The sequence below is a fragment of the Choloepus didactylus genome, chromosome 14, assembly GCF_015220235.1.
Source record: "Choloepus didactylus isolate mChoDid1 chromosome 14, mChoDid1.pri, whole genome shotgun sequence".
In the NCBI taxonomy this organism is placed as follows: Eukaryota; Metazoa; Chordata; class Mammalia; order Pilosa; family Megalonychidae; genus Choloepus; species Choloepus didactylus.
Window position 1 is genome coordinate 1,042,633 of NC_051320.1, and position 24,098 is coordinate 1,066,730.

A 24,098-nucleotide genomic window follows, 5' to 3' on the forward strand; every position below is an offset into this window, starting at 1 on the left:
AATACTTAGAGTATATAACACCCTTTTCCTACCCTCAAAAAATAGATAACCACATTGCTATTTAGGGAAACCAGAGATTTAAAACTCATTCTTGAGGTATAATATTGAAATTATGTCTCAAAATTTATATGAAAAAAATATTTCATCTTTTCTGTTAATTACTTCTGTGAGCTTGTGTACAAAGGCAATAGATCATATGATCTTGTCCCTTCTTGCTCTGACATTCTGGAACTTATTTTGTCCCTTCTGATCCCATGCATCATGGATATGATTGTCCTTTTATTTGGGAAAATTTTAAAGACTGCATGGTTTTGTGGTCATTTTCCACTTTAGGAAACAGATATCCTGACTGAGATACCTCTCACAGGTATAAGAGCTCCTAGGCACTTCTAGTTTTGGAGGTTCCTATTATTACAAAAAATAATAATAAAGCAATGTCAAACAAAAGTTGCAAGTTTTGTGCATTGTAATACTTTACATTGAACAAATTATGCTTCCAAATAATATAATGCAATACAGCTATACTATTCATAGTATATTGTGGAAGTATGAATGTATTCATACTGTAAGTAATCCTTTGCATCCTATCAGTGGTGTACTCCAATAATTAGAAGTTTCAAGTTGGATGGTTGAAAAAATGATTTGAATCATATAAATGTACTTCTATTTATAACCTCATTTTACATGTATTCATGAGTACACAATTGATGCTTTTTGTAATGTGCAGCATGCAAAATACCTCCCACCTCCTCATGAAAGACCTTGAACTTAAGAAGGTACACCGCTGAAGAGATGGGCATTTCTGGGTGCTATTTGTTAATCCTTGTTGCCCAGCACACAAATTGCTTCCTTTGAGGTTTTCTTTTACCATTCGAACTATTTAAAACTGTTGTCCCTCCAGTCAGGCAGAGGCAGACCCTCATATCATAGAGAATTAAATTATATTGGACTAAGAAACTAGTTGGACTGACTGAAACTGGGGTATAGTCTGAGATCACCTTTGGTCCATGAAGGGTTTCTTTCATCTCTACAGGAATCCTCAAGCCATGTGGACTGGAAGGGACCTCTGAGATCTTCTAGTGACATCTGCTCCCACAACACATGGGAGGAACATAACTGAGGCCCAGAAAATGGGTAAAAGTTCACCAATTTGAAAATGTGAGAGAACCAAAACTGAATTTTTTTGTGTTCCCTCCTCTACACCACAGCACCCATTAAACAGATTAATTCTATACATTTAATATATTATTATACTATTTGTAACAGGAAGACAAGTTTTAAGGTCAGGAGTCCATTTGAAGAAATTAGTTATAAGTGATGAAGATTTCAACAACAGGTTTGCCATTCCTAAAATTCCACACATATACTATTTGAAAAACTAAGTTTAGAGCTTTAAGGAGAGGCACATAAAGGAGGAAGTATATTGAAAATGAGACAAGAAAGAAAAGAGCTGATCAAGGCAGAGTCTAGTTTTTTGTTGTTGTTCAAACACATTTATTTTTAAAATTCAGTTTTATTGAGATATATTCACATACCCTACAGTCATCCACAGTGTACAATTATTCACAGTATCATCATATAGTTATGGATTCATCACCACAATCAATTTTTGAACATTTTCATTTACCCCCCCCAAAAAAAATAAGACTAAAAATACACATGTAAAAGAACACCAAAAACAGACTATCCCTCCATACCTCCTTTGTTCATTTAATTTTTGTCCCCATTTTTCTACTCATCTGTTACACACATCAGATAAAGGGAGTATGAGCCACAAGGATTTCACAATCACACAGTCACACCATGTAACCCACATAGTTATACAATCATTTTCAAGAATCAAGGCAACCAGGTTGCAGTTCAACAATTTCAGATATTTCCTTCTAGCTATTCCAATACACTAAAAACTAAAAGGGATATCTATATAACACATAAGAATAACCTCCAGAATGACCTCTTGACTCTATTTGAAATCTCTCAGCCCCTGAAAGAGAGTCTAGTTTTGATATTGGTCTCCTGGTAATTAACTCTTGGCAGGATTATTTAGTTCATGAAGGTAAAGATCAATGGAGAAGTCTAAAGCTAGATGGGCAAGTGTTTAATTTTGGTGTTTATTTTAAGAAGCATGTTGTTGATGAATATGTAGGCCACGTAGTCCAATAATGAATTAAAGTAGCTGATTGTGAAAAATTCCCTGTTTGGTTTCTCTGATAAGGAGACAAGTCTTTCAGGAGTTCTTTTGAACATGGCTTGTGTTTATCTTTGCTAACCCTCTTCCTAGATCTTATGAACAAAGGAGGGCTGAAAGGAATCAACCCAGGCATGGCTAATATTATGTCAATCTTTTTCTATATGTTAGCCATGGAAGAAAAAGTGTAAGGAAGGCTGGCTGCACACTTAGATATTTAGAATTTGGCCTTTATGCATAAAATAAAATTATGTGCTGTCCCTCATATCTATTCTCTCCAGCTTTACATTTTTCACTGCTCCTTGAAAATTACCTCACAATAAGTAAATGGGAGGTTTTATAAATTCGAGAAGATGTTTCAAAAACCTCACTTCCATAATTTGACCATGCCATTCTTGGACAATTCAGCTCAATAAGCTGTGTAACAAGACATTCCAAAACTCACAATTTATTTAAAAAGTATTTAATTTTTGCCCATGTATCTGTGGATTCGTTGGGGTTCTCCTGATCTGGTTTGGGCATGGCTGGGTTTAATCAGAGTTGTCAGCTTGGATTCAGGTATACTCCAGGTAACTCTCATTATATTGTGCATCAAAAAAGTTTTATCTTATTCTTTGTATACCATATTGTATTCAAAGACCATCACCAAGCAAAAACTAGACATATCAGAATAGTGGCAAAAAGAAACATGCTCACTCATGAACTGCAAAAAATTGTTAATTTCTGGAGACTGATGTGTGAGAAATATTTTAATCTCATGGATATGCTTAAAAGAATAAAAGGGATGACAGATGGAGGAATATGAAAGCTATCTTTGCACATGCAATAGAGCATTGCATGGAAATGTGTTTAAAATATATTATGTACCAGAGGCCAGACTTTTAGCCACTAGTTAGATGATCAGGGAGACATATTTTCATTGTTTTGCAATATGAAATAAATTTCTTCATCTGGAAAATGAGAAGGAGTGCCATTTCATCAAGGAAGGTACCTGCTTCACAAATCCACACCCCCATCTTGTGGCAGTGAGCTTAGGAAGCTGAAAATCTGGCAGTCAATGTTATAATCAGACACCTATGGAATAAATTGCTGATGTTGACAAGACTTGCACCAATGAAACTGGAGATAGTCTGAGTTCTTATCTTTTTTGGTCATCTGCCTCCAAAGCACCAAGAGGAGACTCTCCTAGCTCCTCTGATGGGGATTAGCTCAGGAACTTTTGTAAATAGAAATAAGTTTATAAAGTGATTGGTGGATACTTGGGGACTATTTCACATGCTCCCCTTCCCAGCTTTACAGAGTCAAGAATATGTCAGCTTTTACCTTCTTAGGGACCTCAGACCTGCCACATCACTAATATTATTCCATCACATTCAAACACTTAGTGCTAAGGTAAATGGGAAAGAGTATTTTGGAAAAATTATCCCATGAATAATGTATATTTATTTCAGTTTTCTAAATCAGTCAATTTTAGCTCTCTTTGTGTTGGTAAGCAGAAATGGGAGTATGAAACCAAAGTAATGGTCTCATAGTCTTCGTAAGCTCTAAGAACATCAAATATCTAGTTCCAGTGTTTCCAAATTCAAGTTTCCTGAGTGCTGACCCCTGGCTTCATAAAAATCACTAGAGAAACTTATAAAAAATACCAATTTTTTATATGCTTCTCAACCCTGGTCTCTTGAATCAGAATCCCTTGGAGTAGGTTCTGTTATCTTTTTAAAAATCTCCCAGAGAAACCAAGATGGTGGCTAGGTGAGACAGGGCTAAGGAACACCTCCGTGGAAAACACTAAATAAGGACCAGAGAGTGACCCAGAATACTGGTTACAGTGATGTGCCAGCTGGATGAGATCTGCTAGTTCCCAGGGGCTGTATACTTGGTGAAACTGGGAGTCTGCATTCTGAAACAAGTGAGTAAGCTAGCTGGAAGTCCTGCAGCCACGCGGTGATCTGGGGAAGCCAGAGTTTGGCGTCTGGAGACTGACGGGCTCTTTTAATAAAAAAAAAAAAAAAAGGGGAAAAACCCAGGAGCAGCTGCAGGTGCGATTGTGGGAACCACGCAGTAAAACACAGCAAGAGGGGGCTGGGCCGGCCTCTCGGTGTCTGGCCTGGAAGATAGCCTGTTGCAGATACCCTCAGGGCTGGGGGAATGGAGGGGAGAGCCGGAAGCTGAAAGAAACCCCATGGCTAGCAGCTGGCCCCCTGGAGGGCTGGATAAACTCCTGCCTGGGGCCATGCCCACAGCCCGGAGCCCTGCCAGTTGTCCTGGAGCTGGGAAGGAGGAACTGTGAGAGGAGAAGGGGTGTGGAGATGCCCCATTTGGCCATTTTTGCATCAGGTGAAAGTGAACCACCACGACCCAGCAGCCCGGGGCTTCCCTTGAGGGACGGCGCACACTGATGACGTAGCATGGCATTCCCTCGGCAGAGGTCCTGGAGGATTGTGGCTGGGCAGGGGGACCCGCTCAGAAATCCCAGGGACACTACGCCAAGTCTGGTGGTTTGTGGGACAGTGAGAGAGAGGGGCTGGGGCTGAAATGAAATGAAGGCTTGGACTCTTGCGGTGGCCTTGAATCTCCGGGAACAGGGGCATTTGAATATTGAGGCTGTCCTTCCTCCCTGGCCACCCGCACAAGTGCCCCACATTCAGGGCGGACGGCTCCAGCAACACACCCAGGCTGAGTTCTCCGGCTGGACCCCACAAGAATAATTTACCCACACACCATGGGGACAAGTTGGAGAACTGACTTGAGAGGTATAGGTGACTCACAGACGCCATCTGCTGGTTAGTTAGAGAAAGTGTACATCACCAAACACTGTTTCTGAAAAATTAGATAGGTTGTTTTTTACAAATTGAAAGAACCCTGTCGAGCAGAGCAAATGCCAAGAGGCCAAAAACAACAGAAAATCTCAATGCATATGATAAAACCAGACGATATGGAGAATCCAACTCCAAACACACAAATCAAGTTAACAGAAGAATCAAAGTTCCTAGCAGAATTAATCAAAGAAATACAATTGAGGAATGAAAACATGGCAAAGGATTTAAAGAACATCAACAAAACCATGGCCCAGGATATGAGCTACATAAAGAAGACCCTAGAAGACCATAAAGAAGATATTGCAAGAGTAAATAAAAAAAAAAAATAGAAGATCTTATGGAAATAAAAGAAACTGTTGGCCAAATTAAAAAGACTCTGGATATTCACAAGACTAGAGGAAGCTGAACAACATCTCAGTGTCCTAGAAGTCCACAGAACAGAAAATGAAAGAACAAAAGAAGAATGGAGAAGAAAATTGAAAAAAATTGAAGTGGATCTCAGGGAAACGATAGATAAAATAAAACGTCCAAACTTAAGACTCATCCGTGTCCCAGAAGGGGAAGAGAAGGGTAAAGGTCTAGAAAGAGTATTCAAAGAAATTGTTGGGGAAAACTTCCCCAACCTTCTACACAATATAAATACACAAAGCATAAATGCCCAGCGAACTCCAAATAGAATAAATCCAAATAAACCCACTCCAAGACATATTCTGATCAGACTCTCAAATACTGAAGAGAAGGAGCAAGTTCTGAAAGCAGCAAGAGAAAAGCAATTCACCCCATACAAAGGAAACAACATAAGACTAAGTTGTGACTACTCAGAGGCCACCATGGAGGCAAGAAGGCAGTGGCATGATGTATTTAAAATTCTGAGAGAGAAAAATTTCCAACCAAGAATACTTTATCCAGCAAAACTCTCCTTCAAATTCAAGGGAGAGCTTAAATTTTTCACAGACAAACAAATGCTGAGAGACTTTGCCAATAAAAAACCTGCCCTACTTCAGATTCTAAAGGGAGCCCTACCAACAGAGAAACAACAGAAAGGGAAAAGAGATATAGAGAATTTTAACAGAAATGTTAAATCCCAAAGCACCAGGACACTCATTTTTCTCTAGTGATCATAGATCTTTCTCCAGAAGGGACCATAAGCTGGGACGTAAAACAAGCCTCAAGAATTAAAAAAAAAAAAAAAAATGAATATACTCAAAGCACATTCTCCAACCACAATGGAATACAAATAGAAGTCAATAATGTTTGAACTGTAACTCCATTATTTTTTCGTACATCTTATAAATTACACAAACTCTAATGACAAATCAGTGGTTTTGAACTCAATGCAAAATATGTAATTTTAGACAACTATATAAAGGCAGGGGAATGGAGGAGTATAGGAACATAGTTTATGTGTCCTATTGAAGTGAAGGTGGTATCAAAGAAAAACAGGATTGATATGGATTTAAGAGGTTAATTTTAAGCCCCAAAGTAAACACAAAGTAATTATCGGAGAATGTAACCATAGAGATGAAAAGTAGAGTTTGGGTTAAGAGAAATGGGGGAAGGAGCAATGGGGAGTTAAGAAATGAGGGTGGAGTTGCTGTCCGAGGTGAAGAGAAATTTCTAGTAATGGATGGTGGGAAAGAGCATTACAACATTCTAAATGTGATTAATCCCACTAATGGAAGGCTGGGGGGGGTGGTGGAATGGGAAGATTTAGGCTGTATATATGTTTCCACAACTGAAAAAAAAAAAAAAAAGACAGTCTAAATAGATGATGCTTGAATGCCAAGGATGAACTTGGATGGAATTGGAGGATAGATGACAGGTGGCTCAAAGGGACACAGTTGAGACATAAGGTAAAGGAAATATAGAATGTAAGCTTTGTATCATTGTTGAATCTCTTGTACTTCTTAGCTGTGCTTAATGGGATTGCATAAAAGAATGTTCTTGTTCATGGGAAGTGTGTACGTGAATTATAGTGTATGTTCAAGGATGTGTGCAGCTAACTGTCATATGTTCAGAAGACAGAGCAATAGATAATGGATGATAGATAGGGAGGGAGGGAAAGAAATAGTGATGTGACAGCATGTTCAAGTTGGTGGATTGAGCTCTCGGGGAAGGGGGGTCAGGGTATGATGGAATTCCTTGTATGGGGTTAGTATTGTTTTTGCAACTGTTCCTATAACTTTGAATTTATTTCAAAATAAAATAAAAAAAAAATCTCCCAAGGTCATGTCCATTACTGGCCAAGCACTAATCTAGTCTTCATTTGAAAATGGAAGAACTGGAGGCCCTTAGACCCCAGTTGGTGACAATAACCATGGATTTATGTAATCACAGGGCAAAGAACCTTGATTCCTAATTACACATTTTAAACTAGATTTCTTGCTGCTTTTGAGCTTTCCTATTGCTTAACAACATCAGCAAGCATTTCCTAGGCCTTAACTATGTGAAACCCTTAACTTGAGTAATATTTACACACACCTACACAGACATGTGCATGCACACACACACACACACACACATACCAAAACCATAACATGTATACAGTAACCGGATAATCTGACTGGTAGAAGAGGGAATGGAACAATGGTGGAGGGGTCTTCAGTGATATGGTCACCTGTTACAGGAAAAAGAAAAAGCCCAGGTTGTGTCTCATGGTGAAGAAGAAACATATCACTGAGGGAAATATCAGTTCAAATGAGAAATACATATTTTTCTGTCTCCAAAATGAGTATCTCTGGAATTCACCGTTGGAAATTCTGAATAGGTAAGTCAGGAAAGCAGTGAAAACTGGTTCATTGTATTCATTAAAGTTGTTTGTTTTAGAATATTGGAGGAAATGTTGCTTCTCAACCATGGATTACTTTAAATTGTATTTGTCCTTTTGATCTGAGTCACAGTCACCTATTCCTCACAGCTAACTGTTTTTAATTCAGTTTCTTCAATTGTTCCTGTTAGTCACTGTGATGGTTTGGAGCTATATGTACTGCAGAAAAGTCTGTTATTAAAGTTAATCCATTCCTGTGGGTGTGGAGCCATTGTAAGTAGGATCTATTGCTATTAATGCAAGATGTGACCAACCACATCCAATGGGTCTTAATCCTCTTACTGGGGTCCTTCATAAGAGAATGAAATTCAGACAAAGAGAGAGAAAGTCACAGAAGCAGGAAGCTGAAAGCAATGAAACTGGGAAGAGAAGGGAGAGACTAACAGACACTGCCAGGTGCCTTGCAGGTGCAGGGAGTCCAGGATTGCCAGAGGCTGGTTTCCAGTGAGAAAACATTGACTGATAATGCTTTGCTTTGGACATTTTTCTCAGCCTCCAAACTATAAGCTTGTAAATTTTATAACAATAAGTACAGCTGGATACAGAGTACATATATATATATTAGATTCCAGTAAGCAGAAGCACTACCTTATTCCTGTAAAATGTGCTATTTAATTTTATCCTCACCAAAATCTCTGCAAGGTTTGTATTATTGTCTTCCTTGTGCAGATAAGTTAACCAAAGCAGAGAAAATTTAATGTCATCAAGCTTAATGCTTCATTACTTCAAATTTTTGCTATTAGCCTCTCAAAAAAAAATTTCCTGTCCCACAGTTTCCTCATTGAATTCTTTGCTTCTGCATTTCTCAATGTATAAATCAGGGGATTTAACATGGGGGTGATAATGGTGTAAAAGACAGCCATCATCTTATCACCTGAAAAGGTAGTATCAGGGCGCAAGTATGTGAAAGTGCAGGGACCGAAAAAGATGATGACCACAACAATGTGGGAGCCACAGGTAGACAGAGCTTTGCACCTGCCCGCTGCTGACTGCTTCCTCAGGGACACCAGGATGACAGTATAGGAGATTAGCAAGGTAATAAAGCTCCCCAGAGCGATGGTCCCACTGTTGGCTGTCACAACACCACCAATAATATATGTGTCTGTGCAGGCAAGTTTCAGCAGAGGGTGGATATCACAAAAGTAGTGACCAATCACATTGGGTCCACAAAAGGGTAGCTTCCACCAGAGCCACTGGGATAATGGAATGTAAGAACCCACCTATCCAGATCCCCAACAACATGTTATTGCATCTGTTCTGGTCCATGATGGTCATATATTGTAGGGGTTTACAGATGGCCACATAATGACCATAGGCCATTAGGACAAGAAGGAAGATCTCAGTACAACCAAGGAAATGTACCCCAAAGAGCTGCAACTTTAGTCTTGGCTAATAGGTCAATAATAATCTTAGGAGCTGTCACCGAGGGGTAACAAATGTCCACAAAAGACAAATAGCTGAAAAAAAAATATGTAGGAGACTTGAAAAGTTTGCCAGTGCAAACTGTCAGCATGATGAGGAGGTTTCCCAGAAGAATGGATGTATAGAAGAAAGAAAAGACCACAAAACAAACTTTTGCAACCTCTGGGTTCTGAGAAAGACCCCAGAATATGAATTCAGTCGCATTGTTTATTTTTTCCATGGAATTAATATAGCAGAGCAAATTCCCAAGAGAAAATTAAATTATCTGAAAGAAAAGCATGAAAGAACCAACAGCATTATTTCTCATGCAGAGCATATAGACATTCAAAGCAGTTGATAACAGAAAAATATGTACTTACTGCTGCTTGGCTCAAATACTCTAAGACTCAAAGCCATATATTTTGAATATCTTTTCTCCATACAAAGGCAATTCATTTTCTTCAGATCAGCAAAAATAGCTCAGAGAGATTAAACAAATCCTCTAAGTCACCCACCTAAGAGTCCCACCTCCCTCAAATTTTTTATTAAAGTTTACTCATCTGTTTTTTCCTCAACATTTATTTAGTTTGTATTCTATAAAGACACTCAACCTAATTTTGAAACAAACTTGTGTTTGGGGATATGGTAATGTTTCTCTATCTGGAAAAGTTCACCTCTTGTTTGACACAGAAAAGAGAACTTATACCTTTGTTTTCCCTCCTGATCACAGCCATGCCTGGTCACTGCATTCATCAGGGAGGACTCAAGTAGTTGAGACTGAGTGACTTCTACAGGTTTTCTTACTTTTGTAGCTCAGGTCCTTGTATACATCAGATTATGCTCTCCAATTTGATCTCAAGATTTTTACTGTCCGAAGGTGGTATAGTACAGTAGAAAGAGAACCAAAATTATCCCAACTAAAATTATACAAACCTGATTAACTGAGCTATAATCTTGGTTGAATAATTTCAATTCATGGGGCTTCTGTTTCCCTGTATGTGAAATGAGAATTTTTATTTCACCATCATCTCTATCATTGTAAGACTGATTTATACAATGATATTAAATGACTTGCCAGCCTGTAATAGTCATATAATTCTCATAAAGATGTAGAGATAAGATTAGATGAAGCAATAAAAGGAAGTTGCTGGAGACAAAGCAAGCTCTGCTTGATTTGAATGGTAGGAAATAAAGTCTCAGGTAATTTTTCCATCTTCAAACTGTGGGTGCTTGAGGACTTCCCAGCTTTACTTTGCCTTGGTCTTTCAATCATTTGTCTGTTGACTTAAAAAAAGAAGGAAAAATCCTACCCTTTAATCTCAGCACTCCTTCACACAAACTTCTAGTCCTTCTAATTTCATGTTAGCTTATATTAGTTCTCCCACTTTGGATGAATTAAATTTCTGGAAGGGGTTGTCACTGACAGATAATGTAAATAGGTCTAGGAAAATTCAGTGGTGATATTTCAAGTACTTTTGGTGGGTTCACTGCAGTGTCTGGGTGGAAATAGTTTGTGGAATAGTTGATTAAAGGTGATTTCATGCTGCTTCCTCAAATCAAGTTATACATGTAAGCAATTCCTCTAATTATACAATGGGATATGGTTACACAGTATCTTGGATAATCATTAGGAATTTTATCCACTTGTGGGCACATCTCTTCAACATCCCTGTCAAATTTAGTGACCACAGCTGTTACTGAGCTCTGTGCCTCTGCTACCCCTTTGCAGCAATCCTATGCCTGGAAAATCCTGCTTTGAGGAAACCATGTTGCTGTGTGTCCTCAGGTTTATAAATTAGAGTGGGTGGAGGTACAGCTATTTCTTCTATTATGCAATGTAAAATGATAATAATATCCATAGTGATAACATAATAATTCAGATTTAGAGCTCGAGCACATCCCTCTGCTTTTACATGTTGAGTCCTCTTTGGCTTTTCTTTCTGAATTAAAAAATAATACTCCCCAATGAGAGAGCTTCATTCTAAGGAGGCTCAACAATGCAATCTGACAACTGTGAATTTTGTTGTTTGAATTTCATTGATCAGAAACTTAGTATTTGTAAACTGGATTGTATTGTGACACCATTTTCCATATCATAAGGTCCTAGAGGAGTCCTGCTGCCTCCTTGAATCAAAATCCAACGCAAATGATTCCTTCCTCCCCTTTCTGACCTTCTCAGATCTGATGCAGCCTCATTTTCCTTTGGAATTATAAAGCTTATCATTGGCATTGTCTTATTCATTTGCATGCTACTCTATCTCATAGCCAAGAATGGATACACTTTATTATTAGCATCCTCCTAATAATTTTACTCTCTCCTTACTTCTGAGAATAGTATCATGCAAATATATTACACAGCTCAAAATATAGAAGTTTAATTGAATTCCCTTTTTTCCCCTAAAATGTCTATATGAACAAATTAGTTTTTATGAGAAAAATAGCTCACCAGTATTTTCCAGGGTTTCAGTTATATTTTGATTTCATATTTCTTCCTGAGATAATTTGAGAATAGTCAACCAAAATAAAGTAGGAATGCTGTATAAAGAACTGCTTTGTGAATAATTAGTGCCAGGGAATCTTTTCCTCCATGAACGCCCTGGCTGGTAGGAATCAGCCTTCCTTGATCCTTGTTCTGTCTACTACATACTGAGATCTACCATTTCACAGGCTCTTGGATGATAAATCTAATTTTTTTTACTTCTTGTAGGTCTATATAAAGAGAAGGATGCAAAATGATAATACCCTTGGGGAAAGTCTTTACTCAATGTCTCCCTCCATAGCCAGAACCATGTCACAAACTTAAAATGAGCTTTATTCTCCATTTGTCTTTTCACTTATTTCAAAAAATAAAAATGTTTCCTTTCTGTGACATTTAAAATCCAATCAATTCTCACATTAAGGTCTTTAACAGCAAAGTAAAACATTTCAATAAGCATATGTGATTTATGTGACTGTTTTATACTGTCTATCTTATATATCGGGCTAATGTAAAAAATCACAATTTCTGTTTTGGGGATTTTTAGATGTTGAATTTGAATTGTTTCACTCCTTAAAAAATTCTATTTGATTTGAAAATAATGGATTCAATAGTGCTACTGGGGTTCAATGCTTTTCTTCTTGAGTCTCTGCTGATTTCTGGAAAAACAGGAAGATGTTTCTCTCCAGCCTATACTTGGGAATAATTATAATGTAAGCTTTCATTCCTCCTTTAGCTTTTTGAGAGTCAACCATTAAGGTTGATCTTGATCTTCTACATTTCTTTCCTATTACTATTCTTCCTTTTTCTCGTATTCTGGCTTTTCTTCCTTTTCTCTTCCTACCCTCATCTCCCCTTCTTCTTTTATCACATGTTGATAGAAACATCACATAAATGAGATGTGGTTCACACTCATTGTTGGGAATAGTAGAAAAAAGAGGGAAAAAAGGGCAAGACGTGAAGGAGCAGTTTGTAATAAGGGTAGTAGAAACACTCAACATGATTCACTGAGTGTATTAGTTTCTTATTGCTGCTATAACAAATTACCACAAACTTGGTGGTTTAAAACAACACAAAGGTATCGTCTTACAGATCTGGTGGTCATAAGTCCAAAAAATGTCTCACTGGGCAGAAATCATGGTCCTGGAAGTGCTGTGTTCCTTCTGAAGTCTCTGGGGAGATCCATTTCCTTGCTTTTCCCTACTTCTAGAGGCCACATGCATTCCTTGGTTCATAGCCCCTTCCTAGATCTCCAAAGCCATCAGCCTAGCATCTTTAAATCTGTCCTTGATTCTGCCTTCCTCTTTTGCCTTGCTCTTCCACTTTAAAGAACTGTTGTGATTATATTGGGTCCACCTGGGTAATCCAGAATAATCTCCCTATTTTAAAGTCAGTCAATAAGTAACCTTAATTTCTCCTTGTCATGTAACATAGCATACCCACAGGTTACGAGGATTAGGACATGGACATCTTTCTGGGCCATTATTCTATTTACTACACTGTTAGTTAGTTCATTGTGTGGCAAAGTCAGTCTGCCTTCTTCATCTCCACATTTCAAAATGTACTTTAAGATCTAAGAGATTTTTGAAAATAGGTTTTTGGAAAACGCTAGATCCTATATGTAAATAATTGACTATTAATATTTGTATCTTATACAATGGTAGGAATATGAGCAAGGGAGGGATTCAGATGAGAATAACCTTGGAGGAAAAAGACAGTCATGTGCCATGTGCATAGGTGGAGAATATGTATTTTCTAATGATACGAGTGTTTTGCTAAAAAGCAAAGTATCCTGCCAGGGACTATGAACATATAGGTTATATATTTGCAAATTTCAGAACATAAAATAACTCTTGATCAGGTTTATTTATAGTAAAACTCAAATCTTTTTTTGGTGGATGGGGTGGGGTAGACAGGGTTCTTGGAGACTACTTACAAAACTGGTAACTTCTGTATTTATTGATATGAACATTTCCATGAAGGTGATATGTATAAAACAAAGAAAAAAGAAAAAGAGGAAATATAATGTTTAGATATACAGATTTTTAAAAGTATTAAAATATATCCTGTGGAACATAGCAAAAGGCTTTTAATTAAAAGTCCTCATCATCTGCAACAGCATTCAAAAGAATCTGTGCAGATTTAGACAATTTCTCAGTTTTAAAAAATATTTTTGGCATAGAAAATATTCTGTGTGTTCTTTAACAATATTTGTATAGCACATTATGGTAAACTGTGAGGGATTTAAGGGTATCAGGGGATGACTTAATAAAAAAGGTTTACTTTATGCTGTATAAAACTTCAAACTAAATATTTTCAATCACGTTAAATGAGAAACTGAGCTTTTGTTCTGTGAACATAACTTTTAATGTCAGTTTTTATACCTGATATGGTCACTGTGGTGGCTTAGAGCTCTGTAATCCAGAAAGCTTAATCCATTCCTATGAGCATGAACCCTTGTAAACAGGAATTATGGATGAGTTTACTTCAGTTAAGGTGTGGCCCAATTCAATCATGATGCATTAAGTCATCACTGAAGGTCATATAGGAATGTTTGCAAAGAGAGAAAGTGAAAGGGAGCAGCAAGAGGCTGGAAGTCAAAGGAAACAGGAATACAAAGAAGCCAGCAGAGACTGCCATGTGTATTACCATGTGACAGAAAAGCCAAGGTCCAGGGATCCCAGCAGCCAGGCCCAGAATACCACAGTCTTTAGGGAGAAAACATCACCTTCATGATGCCTTGATTGTGGAATTCTCCCAGCCACAAAACTGTGAGCCAATAAATCCCTGCTGTTTAAGCCAACCCATTGCTGTGGTATATGTCTTAGCAGACAGGAAACTAAAACAATTACCCCCATTTTTTAACTCTTTTCATTCCTACATAAACCATCGCAAGGATAGTATGAGTAACTCCCATACCATCCTTTACTCAGATTCACCAATTTTCTACACTTTTTTCCTTTTTAGTTTTTCTCTTCCATCTCTTCTTCCTTTTTTCCTTATTCCTCCCTTCCTTCCTTCTTTCCTTCCTTCCTTCCTTCTTTCTTTCATTTATTCTTTCTTTCCATGTTTCTTTTCTTCTTTGCTTCCTTCATTCCTTTCTTCCATTTATAAATATAGATATACTTTTTTCTGAATAATTTGAGGGTAAATTCATGGCCTTGTGCCTTTTTACCCCCAAATTCTTCCATGCATAACCACTGTAAAATTATATTTTAAAAACTCAAGGGAATTTTATTTTAATATAAAATTATCCAACCCAGTTCAAATTCAAATTTCAAGGACAGTCACAGTGATGCCCTTTTCAGCTATTTTATTTTAATTTATTCAGGATCTAACTGAAGATCACACATTGCAGTTAGCTATTTCTCTTTAGCTTCTTTAGCCTCCTCTAATCTTCCTTAGTCAGGCTTTGGCTTTAATGGCCTTGATAATTCTGAGCACGTAGGCCAGTAACTTTGTAGATTAACTGAATTTGATTTTGTGCCATGTTTCCTTATGATCAGATTCAAGTTATACATTTTTGCAAGGAATAATACAGAGGTGATGCTGTATCTTCATTGACAGCATAACAACAAAAAGCAATGAACACATATTAGAAACACTATTTGTTCCTAAAATGAAAGGATAGTTAAAAATTATAGTTTCTCTTTTAGGTAAATAAAATTTTTGGAGGGTGTTCTCACTTCAAAATTGTCCACAGGATGGATATGGTGTCCCAGAATTTTTTTAAAATTGCTTCATTTTCCTGGGTTTAATTTGACTGTAAGTACTTCTGAACCATGCAAAAATTTCTGCAGTTTTCTTCCCCTATATAGATTCTTCTTATTCTGTTATCCTACCTTTATTTTTTCATTTACATTTTAGTTTATTTCTCCTTTACTTTCTACCTTCATTTATTCATCTGAAATGCAAATAGCCATGAAAAGCTGTGTAATAGGTATAAGCTTCTGTTATTGCTATGCAAAGGTAGATTAGTTCATGATGAATTCATGATATTTTCATTTTTATTAAATATATGGCCCTCCTCATGTATGACTCCAGTGAAAATATGGCACTTAATCTTACAGGAAGCAAAAAAAAAAAAAAAAAAAAAAAAAAGTGAGAACACAGAAAACTAATGGCATTTAATTACATTTAGTCTTAAATGATTTTTCATGGGAGGACATAGGATTGTTAAGTTTTGCTCAGTTAAAGTATTGGAAGCAGTATTAGAAATGAAATCAAGACTTGTAATGATCACTTGAGATGTGTTATTATTTGGCACATTGAAACCAATGAATGTAAAATTTCATGATGCAACTTTTGGCAGCTAAAGCCGAGGTGCTGCTGCTACTCTGCTCTGCCCTCTCATGGCACCAGATTATCATTAGCAATTCTAACTTGAGAATCTACACAATCCCTGTGTGAGGACATCTCAACTAGAGGGAGGAAGCAGCATCCTGCTACAAATGGAGACAAATGTCCTGGGCATTCCCTATATGCCTTTTCTCATTTCATTCATTGCACTGACACAATACGTCTTTAAAAAATAATATCATGCCATTAATTGGCTTCAAACCAGGTTCTTTCTTTCTGCCTTTCTTTCTGGTAAAATATGTTGTTTCTCTGATGCATTTTTATTTTATATTTAGTTTTGATGATACACATTATTTTACTTTCCAAACTCTTAGAGTTTCAGAATTGTATTGCTGCAGCTCACATACATCAATCACAGTGAATATTTCAAGGCCCATTGTAATACTATATTGAAAGCTTCCCATAAATAATTCTCTGGTTACCTTAACAAATGCAAACAATGAGGAAAAAATAGCTTATCAGATAAGTACATTAAAAATTTTCTAATTCAAAAATACAGAAGTTTTTAAAGACACACTGGTGATGTAATGGAATGGGTGGTCTTGGTACACTGTGGTGCCTTGTTCTAGAGGCATTCAGGACGAAGCTGGATACCTAATTGGAAATGTGTTATAGATAAATTAAAGATACATTTAATTTATTAATGGATGCTCACAAGTTTGAAATGCTGCTATTGAGTAAATATCTTTCTTGTTAATAATTCAGAGTGAAGATTCAGAGTTAAGAAATAGAGTTCACAGTCAGCAATGCCAGAAAAGAGCTCTCAGGAAAGGAACACATCAGACTACTATCCATAAAGTTACCAGGGTGAGGCTAGAGCACAGGAAAAAGCAAAACAAATCTGGTGCATTCAATATTAGAGTGCATAGGGGAGTCAGGCTTACATTTTAGATATCAGACAACTTGAGAGGCAGAGAATCTGTAAAGAGGAAAGAAATTAGCATATATTTATCTGAATAAATCTGACACTCATCTTTCTCTGATTACAGAAATAAAAAAAAATGTTGCCTTGACATTCAACTTGTCTGTGAACTAGAAATAAATAACAACCCACAACTTTATATACCATTGCATGCTCTTCCCACAATAAGATACTATCATATCTGATTTACATACCAATTTACTCAAAACATGATTAAGTAATTGAACCCTCAAGTCATCCTTTGAATTCTGAGGTAATTTTAATAATCCATAACTTTTTCATGGCATTTTTCACTTCTGCATTCCTTAGTGTGTAGATGAGTGGGTTGAAAAAGGGTATTCCAATGGTATAAAATACTGCTACTATCTTGTCCATGGAGAAAGTGGTTGGGGGACGTGTATACATGAATGCACATGGACCAAAGGATAAGACAACTACAATGATGTGGGAGCTACAAGTTGATAAGGCTTTTTTCCTCCCTTCTGCACTGTGGTTTCGCAAAGAATGCAAGATGACAGCATATGAGATTATCAGAAACAAGAAACTGCTTGAGCAAATGGCCCCACTATTGGACACAAAGAGTAGGTTGATCACATAAGTGTCCATGCAGGCAAGTTTCAACAAAGGCTGTAAATCACAGCAATAATGATCAATCACATGGGGTCCACAGAAAGGCAATCTCAAGGCCAGGACAATCTGAGCCATAGAATGTATGAAAGACCCTATCCAGGCAAGAATAACCAAGATGATGCAGACCTGCCGGCTCATGATGGTTGTGTAATGTAAGGGCTTGCAGATGGCAACATATCGATCAACAGCCATGAAGATTAGGACAAAGACCTCCATGCAGCCAAATAAATGCAGAGCAAAGACTTGTGTCATGCACTCATTGTAGGTTATGATACTCTTTGCAGAGAGAGCATCCACAATTAGTCTAGGGGCTGTGGAAGTTGAAAAGCAGACATCAGCAAAGGACAAATAAAATAGGAAGAAGTACATGGGGCTCCCAAGTGTCTGACTGAACTTGATGGTCACAATAATGAGCAAATTCCCCACCACAGTTCCCACATATAAAATTAGGAAGAATAAAAACACCATTTTCTGCCTCAAAGGATCCTGCGTCAATCCTAACAGTATGAATTCAGTTACACTGTTATTTTGCTGCATTGTTTCAGTCAATTTGGGGAAAGGACCCATTAGAAATCGTCATTCTGCAAGAAGAAAAGAAAGAATTTTATACAATGAACACATTTGCAGCTTGAATAAAAGGTTATTATTGAACTTCTCCTTTAACAATGGGTAGTCACTTATCTATCTGTGTATTATTTTTTTCTGAATGAAATGCAATTTATAATACTTATTCAAAATATTTACCTGATGGCATAAGATGATGCAATAGGAAAATAATGAAAAACTACATGGTTCTTCAGACATAATAAACTTTAATTTTGTGGGTTTGGCACAAGTGCATAATTTCCTGGGCTGAATGTATTTCTTTAGTTTTCTGAAAGTCTCTATCAATGTTAGAGATAGTATGTTACAAAACTAGAGAATATCTATCCATAACTTACTTCAGTGAGTGTTCACATTTCTTGATCCTGGTAATCCATTCATTAAAGATTCTTCTGGTAAAATTCTGAACATTCAATGAATGATTATCTAAACACTTGAGAGACTCTTCCTTAATAAATGCACACACACACACACACACACACACACACACACACACACACACAGAAAGAGACAATAAACCTACATTTCAGCCTACCAAGAAGTTGTGTGATAATGAGAGAAAAATAGTGCAATGAACAACTAGCCATCAAGCTGTTGGCTGGTCTGGCATACTCATTGTTGCCTTGACTAAGTACATTTTCTTTTATTTTACCTCTCAAATCTTTCCAGCTGTTTCCAATTCTAAATCCAGCCTCTTATTCAGCTTTGTAGCTTTTTATCATACCTTGTTGTCCACAGTTAAATTCTTCCACTTATTCGTTATTTTTCTGACTCTTTTATCATAAATTCTGAAGATACAATGAGACACTGAGATTATCTGTAGTTAAGGAAAAGGAGGAGGGGCATTCTCCCTAAATCAGAACATTCTTTCAAATTTCATGTTTACAGCTTAAGTACCAGGATTTAGAAAATGAGCTCAAGAAGCTCCATATGACAGCTGAAATTTTTCAATAGAATTCTTGTTATCTATATACTTGAGCATTCTATACTCTGACATCAAGGAAGAGAAGACAGAAACAAAAAGTGAACTAATATTTATCTCTAGCTATATGCCTGACACTGGAAAAAATGTTTTATGTACATTACCACATTTATTCCCCCAAATAATAGCACAGGCAAAAGCAAAATAAGTGTCAGACTAGTAGAATATATTTACAACACTGAAGCATAATCTCTTCAAATATGAATAAACTTCACAGGTTGGTATTAAAAAAATAACAACACAAATAAATAATAGGCAAATGAACCAATTTTGTATCAAAAGTATTTAACATATAAAAACATACTCAATTTCATTCATAAATACATTGAAGTAAAAATCCCAATTCATTATACTTTTCATCTATTACATTAAAAAAATGATCTTTTGATGAATGTTTTTAACATATAGTGGTGGCAAAGGTGTGGGAAACTCTCAATCTCATGTTTTGGTAGGAGTTCAAATGGATGCAGTCTCTCAGGGAGTGATTTTCAAAATCTATAATATTAAAACTGCACATAGAAATTAGGCCAGTGCTTCCATTTCCTACATATACACTTAATCACAAGTAAAAAGCAATAATTGAGGCCATTTCCATGAAATCAAATGACTAACAAATGTCCATCAGAAGGGGAATGAAGAGATCAGAGATGACGCTTTTATACAACCATTGATGAAAACGAAGCAGATACATAGTCAATTGTCTCTAAAATATATGGTAAAGTGAAAAATCGGTGGACAGAACTATATGCTTAGAATAAAATTTTCATTAAAAACAGGATATTTTATATTACACATGCACTTTATATAAATGGATTGTGTTTAGAGGAGTACCAAAAAAAAAAAAAAGGCAAAATATCTGCCCTACCGGGGAGGGAACCTACTTGATAGGCATCAGAGATGGTAGGTAGACCTACTTTTAAGATGTGCCCTTTGGTGAGATGTGAAAATTCATTTTAATCTTGAACTTTATTAAAGAATAAAGGTTTTAAAATCTTAACTTAGGAAATGATCTGATTACATATTGTTTTTTGAATATCACTGAGACCTGAAAGCTCTCTTCTGACATAAGCAGGAAGAACAGCAATATACTTATGGCAATATTGATATTTAAGAACTTGAGTAAGATGTTGAATTGGTTATAGAGGTAGTTCTGGAGATCAGTACTCTTTACATCATATACCACCACACTTTCATTAACTATAGTATCACTTATATTCTTGGAAGTTTTGCTAATATTATCTGTCAAAGCTCTTCATCAAAAGGAAATGAAAGATTGTTTGCAGTTTCTATTAGATAAATATTTAGATAGAAAGAGACAGACACGCACACATATGTATAATTCACATAATTGATATACAGTACAATGACACACATTCGAATGAAGGAATATAAGGATCTGGATATCTGTCTATGTGTTTGCTGCTGAACTTAAGCATTTATGATCAAAGCATGTGCTAATTAGTATTTGTTGAATGAATGAAAGGATTAAAGAGTATCTCTCAAAGGTACGATTCTATAATGCCCCACAGTGTTTGATACTTACTTTCCATTGAGGAGATGGGAAGTCTGCACTACTATATCCATGACAAAATCATCACCTCCATGAAGTATTTCCTGGAACACCTAAACAGATATTATTTCTACTTGCTTGTAGCTTTCACTACCAACTACCAATAGTCCTTAGCATGTAGTGCCTGTTCTCATCAAGAATTGGCATGCACATATTTTGCTTCCAACTTCTCACTTTAGATTTTAAACTACTTCTAGAGAAGCTCCTGCACTTTCTATCCTTCCATAGGACCTTGTTTGTTTTATATACTTACCATGGAATTGACTAGATTGACTTTCTCTGAGTATTAATAAATTCAAGTAAGTTATTTCCCAATAAAAATCTTACCAGTTTTTGTGAAGATTTTAAAATGTGCAGTTGCCCTTTTTTATTTCCATGGTAATTTGGATGCCACTTACTCAAATAAGAAGAAAAAATCTTCTAAAATGCTGTCTGATGATTCTGGAAACAGTATATCCTGATCTCACAAAGAGGCATATGTTCTTACATGGCTGCTCTAAGGCAAGCTAAGTTGTTCCCAGTTTCATCCCACACTTTCCAAAATCCATCATCACACAAGACTATAACTGAGAAATGCCTCTTTTTTGCCTTCTCTGGAGGAGTATTCAACCTGAATGATGTGATATATCTGAGTCTGGGGAGCATCATTCCCTAAAGTGTCCTATCTCTTCCAATTAAGAAACATAAGCCAGATGTGAGAAAGGGCTTAATCTTCAATTTTTCTTCATAGATGATGTGATAACAGGTGGCCTGATTTTTTGCAGTTAAAGTTGTCAGTTGGGCCCTAAAAACATTTCTTGACTAGAATAAAAATACATGGTCACCCAGTGCACAGATGGTGATTTCCAAAACCATTGTCCAGTAACAAAAATGGGATCCTGGGGTATTTGCTTGATTCTAGGGCTATGACAAGGAATATAAAAGATGAACTGGAGCATATTTTAGTGCCAGAAAGTAAGGAAGAACTGGAAAAAAAAGCCAAAAATACAGCATGCACACACACACACACACACACACACACAAACAATGAACACAAGACATACACACACATGCTTAATGATGAGAATATAGCAAAGGGACACAGGAGATGAATGGAAGTGATCTCAATGGCCTAAGCTGGAAAAACTTGAGCAAAAAAATTAGTAGCACAGTACTGGGCTTTAACCCAAATTACAAAATTAATACTGATATAAACAAGTGAGTTAATAAAAAATAAACAAGTGGGGGAGAATAGACAAATTTCCTGTATAAAACAATTAGAACAATTCCAAATGATTTATGTAGATACTACACTTTCAAGAAGGTAGAACATAACTCTCCCCTTTATGGTGAAGGATGCATATGGTGACTTCCAACCAAAGAGTAGAGTATGGAAAATAGGAATGAGGGGTTACTTTTTAGTGGAGAAACCTGGCAAACACTACCTCAACCAAGTGATCAAGGTTAACATCAACAGTGCTAAGTCATGTTGATAATTTATATCATTGATATTATGTGATGAATGGACTGTTTGTGGTCTTCCTCCACAAAATCCATAACCCCAATCTAATCATGACAAAATGATCAGAAAACCCAGTTAATTGATAATGTCCAAAAGATTTATCAATTCATCCTTAGTAATACCAAAGTCATCAAAAACAAGGAAAGGCTAAGAAACTGTCACTGTCTATAGGTGCCCAAGGAAACATGATGGCTAAGTGTAATGTGGTATCCTGGATGGGATTCTGGAAAAGAAAAATATGTTAGGTCAGTGCTAAGGAAATCTGAATAACGTATAGAATTTGGTTAATAATAATACATCAGCTTTGGTTAATTAGTTGTGACAAATGTACCCTATTAATATGAGGACAATAATAGGTAATAATAAGGAAAACTGAGCGTGGTGTGTATGGGAACATTCTATAAATATATTTGAAACTTTTCTGTAGATCTAAAATTATCTAAAATAAAATACTGATTTTTAAATGGTGAACACATAGAAGTATATGCCTAATCCAATCAGTTTATCAAATACTCGATGAATATCAGTAATACAGAAAATTGTGGTCTCAATGTGAGGGTAAGCATCATTCTCTAAGATATTAGAGTTCTTGCTAATTTTCATCTTTAATTTTAGTAACATAAATAAGCCAAGGAGAAAGATACCTTATATCTTTGGTGTGCATACTGTGTGACCATCGCTATAATATAAATTTAACATGCTAACACTTAAATCTGCCCCATAACTGTTTCAATCATGATTATTTCATTTCTTATCTAAGTGAGGCTAAGAGATACTAAGCAATTTGTCTTAATCAAGTAACTAGAGAAGAACAATAATAAATTTGAACTCTTACCTGTGTAAATCTAAAGCCCCTGATTTATACTGTTATTTATTTATTTATTTATTTATTTATTTAATAGGCTACTTTCAGAGTAGTTTTAGATTTAAAGAAAAATTTGCATGTTCCCAATATCCCCTCCCCCAGTTTCTCCTATAATTAAGTCTTGCATTAGTGCAGTACATTTGTTAAAGTTGATGAATAACTATTGATACATTATTGTTTTTCCTAGAAACTTATCTTTTCTGTCTACATTTTAAAAACTTAATATTTAGTTGCTGATAATATACTATAGATTTCAATTTATTTTTTTTTAACAAAGATCTTCATTTTTCGATCATTTTTACATTTTGGAAAAATTGCACAAGTACAGATAGTTTCCATACACACACACACACACACACACACACACACACACACACTTAATTTCCCCCTATTATTAACATCTTGCATCATTGTGATAATTTATAAGAATTGATGAACCTATATTATTGATACTTTATTGATAACTAAAGTCTATAGTTTTCAGCAGAATTACATTCTTGTGTTTTATATTTCTATGGGTTTTGACAAATGCTCAATGTCATGGATCCACCATTATGGTATCATACAGAATAGTTTCATCACCTTAAAAATCCTTTGTGATTGATGTCTTAATCCCTCCCTCTCTCATTAAGAACATGTGGCAACCACTGATCTTTTTATTGCCTCTATAATTTTGCCTTTTCCCAAATGTCAGATGGTAGATAGCCTTTTCAGACTGGTTTCTTTCACTTAGCCTTAGGCATTTAACTTTCCACATGTTTTTCTAGGCACGAAAGCTCATTTCTACTTATTCCTGAATGATAATCCATAGTATGGCTGTATAATATTCTATACATTCACCTATAGAAGGGCATCTTAGTTGCTTCCAGTTTTTAGCAATTGTTAGTAAAACTACTATAAACATTCCTGCCAGGTTATTGTTGGACATAGATTTTCAACTCCTTTGAGTAAATAC

The 24,098-nt window shown here is 36.2% G+C and overlaps 1 protein-coding gene and 1 pseudogene across 1 annotated transcript; both read right to left on the reverse strand.

Annotated features, from left to right (window-relative positions):
- Positions 1-8,559: 8,559 nt before the first annotated feature.
- On the reverse strand, positions 8,560-9,476 carry LOC119509545 (annotated as a pseudogene).
- Positions 9,477-17,226: 7,750 nt separating this feature from the next.
- Positions 17,227-18,159, reverse strand: LOC119509276 (olfactory receptor 4C11). Its single transcript, XM_037803207.1, has one exon. The coding sequence runs from the start codon at positions 18,157-18,159 to the stop codon at positions 17,227-17,229; it is 933 nt and encodes a 310-aa protein (XP_037659135.1).
- Between the last annotated feature and the right edge of the window lie 5,939 nt (positions 18,160-24,098).

What these genes read in the sequence shown, in the direction of transcription:
- LOC119509276 (XM_037803207.1), bottom strand. Translation starts at nt 18,159, where the DNA reads ATGCAGCAAAATAACAGTGTAACTGAATTCATACTGTTAGGATTGACG.